Below are 8,116 nucleotides of genomic sequence, written 5' to 3' on the forward strand. Positions count from 1 at the left end.
GCATATACTATTGTTTAGTAGGGTAGTACGTGGTTTGGGATCTAGCCTGTTTCTAGAAGCGCACGTTGTATGGAAGGCTGAAAAGGCCAAACGCTTTGTCATTACTGAGAAAATGAACACCATTTGACAGACCGAGCTTTCCATTTCGGTTCTCTGTTTATTCCTGAAATACTCGTGGTTCAAATGAGTTTCTGTACCATACAGGGCAGATATCATATTCAAGTCTATGAGACAGGCACACACTATTTGGTAGCTAGCTGTAAGGGAGGTTGTTGTTTTTTGTTGTTGTTTTTTAAAAAAAAGCCCTGAGTCATGGTTAAAGCCAACACCCTTCTTTTGATACATAAAATGACAATGAGTGAAAAGATCCAAAGGTTATAGAGCCTATCAGTAAAACAATACATTTGCATTGTGCGAAGAGCAGTGAATGGATGAGATTCAGTGTATTAACATTGTACAGTCCCCTCCGAAAGTATTGAAACAGCATGGCCAATTCTATGGCATTTAACAAGGTGCACCTGGGCAGCAAGAAACACCTGTCAGTCACATGTTCCAATATTTTTGATCACTTGAAAAAATGGGTGGATTTAAACAAAAGGTGCCATGCTCCAAGTTGTTTAACGTCTAGATGTAAATATCAGGAAATGAAAGCTGAAATACTAATATCTCGTTCACCTTTTGCTCTCAAACCCAATTGTCTTGAATGTATAGCGAAATCAGTAGAATTGGCCTTGCAGTACTTTCGGTGGGGACTGTACCGTATATGCTTTTAAACATACAAGCAAGAACCCACACAATCAGAAACAATTGTTTAAACCAAATTCTCAGAGGATATTACATACCCAGCTATCCACAGTGAAAAGGAAGGCTGTAGTTACCTCAAACACTGAACCATTAAGTAATTTAGTCCTGTGTTACATTAAAGCAAACTAATTAAGACCCAACATTACAAACACATAATTAAACCACACAATTCAATTGACTTACACAGCACAGGATTATGTGAGAATGCCCATTTTAACAACACAGAAAACAACATGCATTTCTATATTAATATTAAGAATGGAAAACACAATATTTGAATTTTCAATAAAAAAAGAAATAGCCCTCTGAATTGTTCATAAAATTTTATTCTTAAACAGCCCTGTGTTTACAAAACACATTTCTTTATGTGCACTCGGCAGGTATTTACAGATTGAAATGAAGCTTTCAGTAAGGATTTTGTAATAATTTCAGGAACTCATCATGAAGCATAACTAATTGGTGAACGAAACTGAATTTGCATAAAATATTTGCAGCCAGCTATATGACGTTTTTGTATATGCATCTTCATGAATGGGTGTCATAACCGCATTTTAGTGCACAGGGAAAGAAAACTTTTAACGCCAGAATATAACCCAAATATATAGCTGTAAGAGATAGCAGTCTCATGCTATAAGTAGACAATTTTTATATAGAGATTTATAAGAGAGCCCTACAGGATCACACAGTATGGCATGTAAGGAAAAAGCCCCATGTCTTTGATGATGTCTTTTAAAGGAAGAACTAACAATCTCTGCTACACAAGGTCACATCACAAAAACATTTTAGTGATAGTGTATTGAAATAACCGTGGCTTGCGATCTAACACATACATACAGTAAAGTGTTAGCGATGATTTATGTAAACAGTGGCTCAGGTCACACATTAACAAACAGAACCAGGGCCAAAACTAAATCTCATTAAGAGTGAATTTTGATGTATGTCTTATAGGAGGCGCTTTTTCTCCAAACATTAAACATTTGTTTATAACATTTATTACATGCTGTATCTTTGGACGGAATAAAACAACATAAAAAAGGAAACAGATACAGTTACAAATAGTGTTTACTTGTCTCATGAACTCTTTTGGATGCACAGCGGTTTTCCCATGAAACCAAAGTAGTTTAGAACATTTTGAAAATGTCAGACTTCTGGAGTGCGCTTAATAACAGTAATATAACTCAATGCAAATTTGGAAAGGTGGATCTGAATTCGTAAGCCATTAGCACCTATTTTCCCCTTTCACAATGTTGGCTGTGGTGCAGTGGCTCTGTGTAAAAGCTACAGTTACCATAACAAGTCACAGCAATGCATGGTTTTCATCAGCCCGGCCAGCAGCCAGATCACAGAACGATTTACATAATCTAGCGGGGCTTTACTTAATATAAAATTAAGATAAACACAGTCAATATCTATATATTTATATAAACCTTACACATAATGGCTGTTAGGAGTTTCTCAAATTCAGTAAAACCGCATTTCCACTGAATGATTACACAGAGAAGAAGCATTCGCTTAGACACCAAATAAGGCTAGAGAAAGCACAGTGAAGATAAAGACAGAAGGATAGAGACCGGCATGATGACTGCACTGTACAACAGATCCTTCATCATGTTACACAGCTATAGGCATACACAGCATGGACTAACTTAAATCACTGTTTAAAGCAGAAATGACAGATCGTGTTTAAATAAATTTTTTTTAATAATAAAAAAAAGAGAACAAAATTAAATTACCCAGCAGCCATAACAAACTGCTTATAATTGCTGTTCATTTAACCCTTTCTGTTTAATTATGTAGGCAAACAGTTTTTGCTGTATTAGTGCTTCTCTTGGTCTTGTTTTCTCTGTCAAACTATTATACAGCCTGTGGATACCAATTCAGTCCGTATAAGGACATACGGAAGAAACAAGACATTAGAAGATTAAATTCATTGTAACTGAGAGGAGATTTCTGTTTATGACTACAGAGATTTAGAAGGGGTAGCTATAACAGTTTAGCTCCTCAGTGCCGCTAGCCTGGACTGCATTTCCTCAATGTCTTCCTCTTCATCTTCGGAGGCCGCGGTAGCCCCGACTGGCTCCGGCTCAGGAAGAGCGTCTGTGACTTTGCTGGGAGCTTTTCCAAGAGCGCCTATTATTAACCAAAATAAAAACATTCTGAATCAGATACTGTTGGTTGTTTATATTAAAACATGCTTAAATGTAGGTCTATAAAATTAATTTAAAAAACAAGCCATTTAAAAACATTACAAAAGCAAGCCTAACCCTAATCGTGACTCTTAGTTAAGTATCAGAGTTGTTGATTCAAGATTGTATGAAAGATAACAAAGCATTATATAACTGGAGCACAGTAGGTCTTGTGATATGATATTAAATGGGCATCATGGCTAAAGGCAGATTTGGGAATTTTACACTGAATGAGATCAAGGTCGGTTCCTGAAAGAAAGGGGTTTGGTTGAGGGTGATCAATCACAGCAGTGGGAATGTGTCTTATTTTCACCCCCAAAAGTCTCAAAATTTAACTAGACTCACCGGGAGTGACAGCAAAGGGCGAACGCGTGTCATTACTGAGTGTGCGCAGAACAGATGTACACTCGCACAAATAGCTTTGTGTGCACTTAATTCGCAACATCTTGTACTGTCTGTTACCCAAGCACTTTCACTAACATGGTTCCACACGCTGGTATTATACAGTTTAAATGCCACAGGTGTGGGTATAGGAATGAGAAATATTGCTGAATAGTTGCTTTATTTTTATTTTAATGGTTGCTTTGTTTTGTAGTGTAGTTTTTCTTTATTTTGCCAAATAATTTTATACTAAATGTTGTACCAAATGAAGTCTAACTTATGGTGTCAATTAAGACACACAGAAAACTGGGCAAGAATTTTGGTTCCTTACCAGCTGTGACCTCATACAGGATCCTATCAACCTCTGCCTCTGCTGCTTCCTCCATTTCTTCCTCATCCTCCATGCCCTCAAGTGTGTCCTCCAGCATCTCTTCTATAATACCCGCCTATACAACATACACAACTTAATGATGAAACCACATAAAACAAATAATACCATGAATACTGTCTGTTCTAGTGGAATAAATCAAGTAATAAAAGTCTTTAAAGTTCTGTCATAAATTGCTTTAATGGGGCCTAGGAATGGAATGCTATTCCCATGGATGTCAGTATAACATGGTACCTACTTATGACTAAATTACATAATACAGCAACAGCACTGCCAAGATCATGTCATGGTCTACATCAGTATATCATAATGTTGAAATGTTGTCAAATGTGTTTTGTGTTAAAACATACACAAAGTGTGAGTGTGTGCCACATGAAAACAAGATTCTGTTTCTTTAAACTGGAAAAAGTGTGTAATATTATGTTCCTGAAACTTTTCACTGTGAATCTTAGACATTTAAATATATTTGATCTGAAGTAACTTTTTGAAATGTAGGTTTAAAAAAAATATTCAAGAAGTAAATAATTAAGCGCTTCATATTCATGTTGTGAAAACACAGACTTAAATAAATCAGGCTAGGGAAACTGAGGTTAAAAAAAATTCCATGGCCTGAATTTTATGTACCACTGCCTGAACCTGACATTTCAAGACCTGTATGAAAATAACAGTGTGGCTCACAGGCTCAATATATTTAAATATCTAAATATAATTTTTTTCAACATATTACACAATATTTTTCTTCTTTTAAGTATCACAGATTCTGGTTCAGGTGAATCTGATTTAAACTATTTGATACCAAACATAAAAACCATGTAAATCAATCATATTTAACATATTTAGGGTTACCTTGAGATTTGAGAATCTAAGGACTGTGTCCTGCAACCTATATGTTGTGGCTGTTATGCGTGTTGTATTGTTTGCCTAATCATCTAGTTTGTGCCGTTATGACAAAAAGACCACAATGTTGTAACTTTTTTTTTTTTTTTTTTTAAGTGATTGAATTTCGGGTGAGTTTCAGACCTTCATCATCTCCTTTGAGAGTTCCCTCATGGTAGCCTGGATCTCTGGGATTTTTACCAGGTTCTGCATGGCCTTCATGACCTCTGTACTCTTCTGTAATGCACCAGCCATTCTTAACACAGCTGTCACGACACAAACACACACACACATACATACATACATATACATATACATACATACATATATATACATATATACATATATATACATATATATATATATATATATATATATATATATACACACACACACACACACACACACATATTATTTATATATATATATATATATATATATATATATATATATATATATATATATATATATATATATATATAAAACTATGCCCAGTTAAAGGGTTTGGTATTATGATTGAAGGTTGCATGGTGTAGGTAAGATGTAGGCCATACTCACACAACTGATTCTTCATACTCAGAAGCACAGAGTTCATTTGGGCTTTGGAGGCATAAAGTTTGTTGACTGCCTTCTTTGACTGAATCATCTCTTTAGCAAGTATGATGCACACGTCCTTTTGTCCCTTCTTAGCTGCATCCTTGATCGATCTCTTCACTTTCTCCTCCTCCCTCTGGATATCTTCAAAACGATAAAAACTTGCATATGAAAAGTCACATCAAGCAGGCATCTCAAGCACAACATTCCTTATGTGAAGTGGCTATTAGACTACTATACATAAGAAATTAAATGAGAATAGTGTACATTTTCATTACTTTTATGTGGCGAGACTCACCTCGGATTTGTCTGTCAATCACTCTTACTTCCTTCCGTATTTTTAGTGACCATTCATTAATCTATGAGGAAAAGTGTACATTATTATATTTCCAAACCAGAATGGATCAGCAACAGCTGAATAATTAAAATAATTATTTGTACTATACATTTCAAAGGATCCTGCCTGTACCACCTGCCTGTACCACCTGCCTGTGAATTAGCCATGTTTAACGATTAGTATAACAGCCAATTAGAACGTTACTTTATGAGTCATGCAGTCTATGTGATTAATAATGTTAGAAAATAAGAGTGGTTTGTTCATCTAACTACCCAAAGTTAGCTAGCGACGTTAGCAAGCGAACTACTCCGCCGGCTAACTAATACTCTTACTGAACTCCATGGACTGCAACAAACAGCTTTCTAGACATCAGAGTTAATCCCGAATTCACCTACCAGGTCTTTAGGCGGTTTTTCTTGTGTTTTCCCGAAAAGCCCCATCCTGAAACCTGAAGTCTAACTAGCTGGAGAGCTATCGAGGCTGTCAAAACAACACATTACAACTGTTCTTCCCCATTCCAAACAGGCTACGTCACCCACTTGAGGTCACTTCCGGTTCTCGTGTCCGAGTCACCGTGCAGAATAAAAGCGTGTTTTCAGAGCAGACTGAGTGAAAGTGTGAAAATCCAGACTTAAAGGGTTACCGCACTATAGAGTTTCGCTTTCTGGCTCATTTAACACATCTTAGTCAACCCATTAGCTGATCACAAAAACCTTCATGGGGTGAATTTGGTGTGAAGAGGGGGAATGTTTAAATCTCTGTAAGCGCTGTTGCTCTACCGGAGCCGAGCTTGACATAACTTTGCAGACTGAAATAAAGTTGTTTTGACGATGGAAGTTCGATATTCGCGGATATGCGGAAATTAAGGCACAGTCTCTAAAGTTACATACGACATTCTTATACACGATTCTAACTTCAATAGCATTTGAAGGGAATGACTTACAGTCACAAAACCAACTGTAAAATGTTCATCTAGGTGTCAGGTATGAGAAACACCTCTTAGATTTTTGATATTCATTAAAATAAGCTATTAAATCACATTTAAATTAGACATGAATCTCACGGAGAATGGGCCCATACACAAAATATACATTTTTTTAAAGCTCAATAGCATTTGAAGGGAATGACTTACAGTCACAAAACCAACTGGAAAGTGTTCATCTAGGTGTCAGGTATGAGAAACAGATTTTTGATATTCATTCAAATAAGCTATTAAATCATATATAAATATTGTCAAGTACAACTTCTGTTCTGATCTCCTGTGATTTTCACACACAAATGTCTTCAGAGTTTACACAGAATGGTGTAAAAAAGAAAAAGTAAAAAAAAAATTAATAATAAATAAAAAACACCAAGTGAGTGGCAGTACTACAGGTGGAAATACATTATCAGCAGTGGAGCTGACATGAATGATAACTCAAATAAGCACTCTTTACAACCATGGTGAGCAGAAAAGCATTGCAGAACAACATTGAGATTGAGAACATTGGGCTACAATAGCAGAAGACCACATTGGGTTTCACTCTTGCCAGCTAATAGCAGGATTCTGAGGCTACAGAGGGTACAGGATCACCCACACTGGACAGTTAGAGATGGGGGGGCATTCATCATTGTGTGTAAACTCTACACTGACTCCACTAAGATCAACGGTTTCTGAAATACTCAAACCAGCCTGTCTCCAACAACCATCTTATGGTCAAGGTCACTGAGATCACATTTTCCCCCAATTCTGATATTTAATATGAACATTAACTCAAGCTCTTGATGTGTACTGATATGATTTTATGCTTTGTGCTACTGTCACATGATTGGCCGTTTGGATAATTTCATGAATGTGCAGGTGTAAATGTGTTCCTAACAAAGTGTACAGTGAGTGTATGTCTGCTTTACAAACTTTTGCTGCATGGTGCTAGATGGAATATCTTGCTGTAGCCTACATTAAAAGGGGCAGACTAATGCATCTGAGTGGAATTTAGATATTCCATGCATTTTTCTGCTGTGTTGCCTTAAATTTATTAAATGGATTGTTAATACGATTAGCAAGTGAACTTTACCTACATTTATAGAACAGTGACTATACTTATGAATACAACCTTTAAAAAAATCCTTTTAGAAAACATATTACCTGGCAATAATCGACCCTGCTAAAGCAAGTCAGCTGGCTAAATATGAGCTACCCTGACAGGATTTTTCTAGGATGTATTCATATATGTATTGCCATCATACAGTTCCAGGGTCCCTGGTTTGATTCCTCTGGGTTCTCTGGTTTCCTCCAACCTCCAAACAATGTGCTGAAGTGGCCCTAGTCATTAATGAGTGGGTGAATGTGTGTATGTATACTGCCCTTTGATGGATTGGCATCCCATCCGGGGTGAGTTATTCCCACCCAATCCACTGTGACCCTGCTAGTTACAGCCTGAAAGTTAGCTTCATTATTCCATCCATCCATCCATTTTCCAATACCGCTTATCCCACACAGGGTCGCACGAGCCTGGAGCCTATCTTAGAGAACTCGGGTCACAAGTTGTGGGACACCCTGAACAGGGTGCC

At 36.8% G+C, this 8,116-nt stretch overlaps 1 protein-coding gene across 2 annotated transcripts; it reads right to left on the minus strand.

Annotated features, from left to right (window-relative positions):
* Positions 1-1,112: 1,112 nt before the first annotated feature.
* On the minus strand, positions 1,113-6,071 carry chmp3 (charged multivesicular body protein 3). Of its 2 annotated transcripts, none has more exons than XM_053682435.1 (6): positions 5,676-5,694; positions 5,528-5,588; positions 5,194-5,373; positions 4,780-4,901; positions 3,703-3,817; positions 1,113-2,934 (listed from the first exon to the last, which is right to left on the minus strand). In XM_053682435.1, exons 3-6 carry the CDS (start codon positions 5,279-5,281, stop codon positions 2,798-2,800), a joined length of 462 nt encoding a protein of 153 aa, XP_053538410.1. In that variant the 5' UTR covers positions 5,282-5,373; positions 5,528-5,588; positions 5,676-5,694; the 3' UTR covers positions 1,113-2,797.
* Positions 6,072-8,116: the final 2,045 nt, after the last annotated feature.

This window comes from Ictalurus punctatus, chromosome 9, assembly GCF_001660625.3.
Source record: "Ictalurus punctatus breed USDA103 chromosome 9, Coco_2.0, whole genome shotgun sequence".
Taxonomy (NCBI): domain Eukaryota; kingdom Metazoa; phylum Chordata; class Actinopteri; order Siluriformes; family Ictaluridae; genus Ictalurus; species Ictalurus punctatus.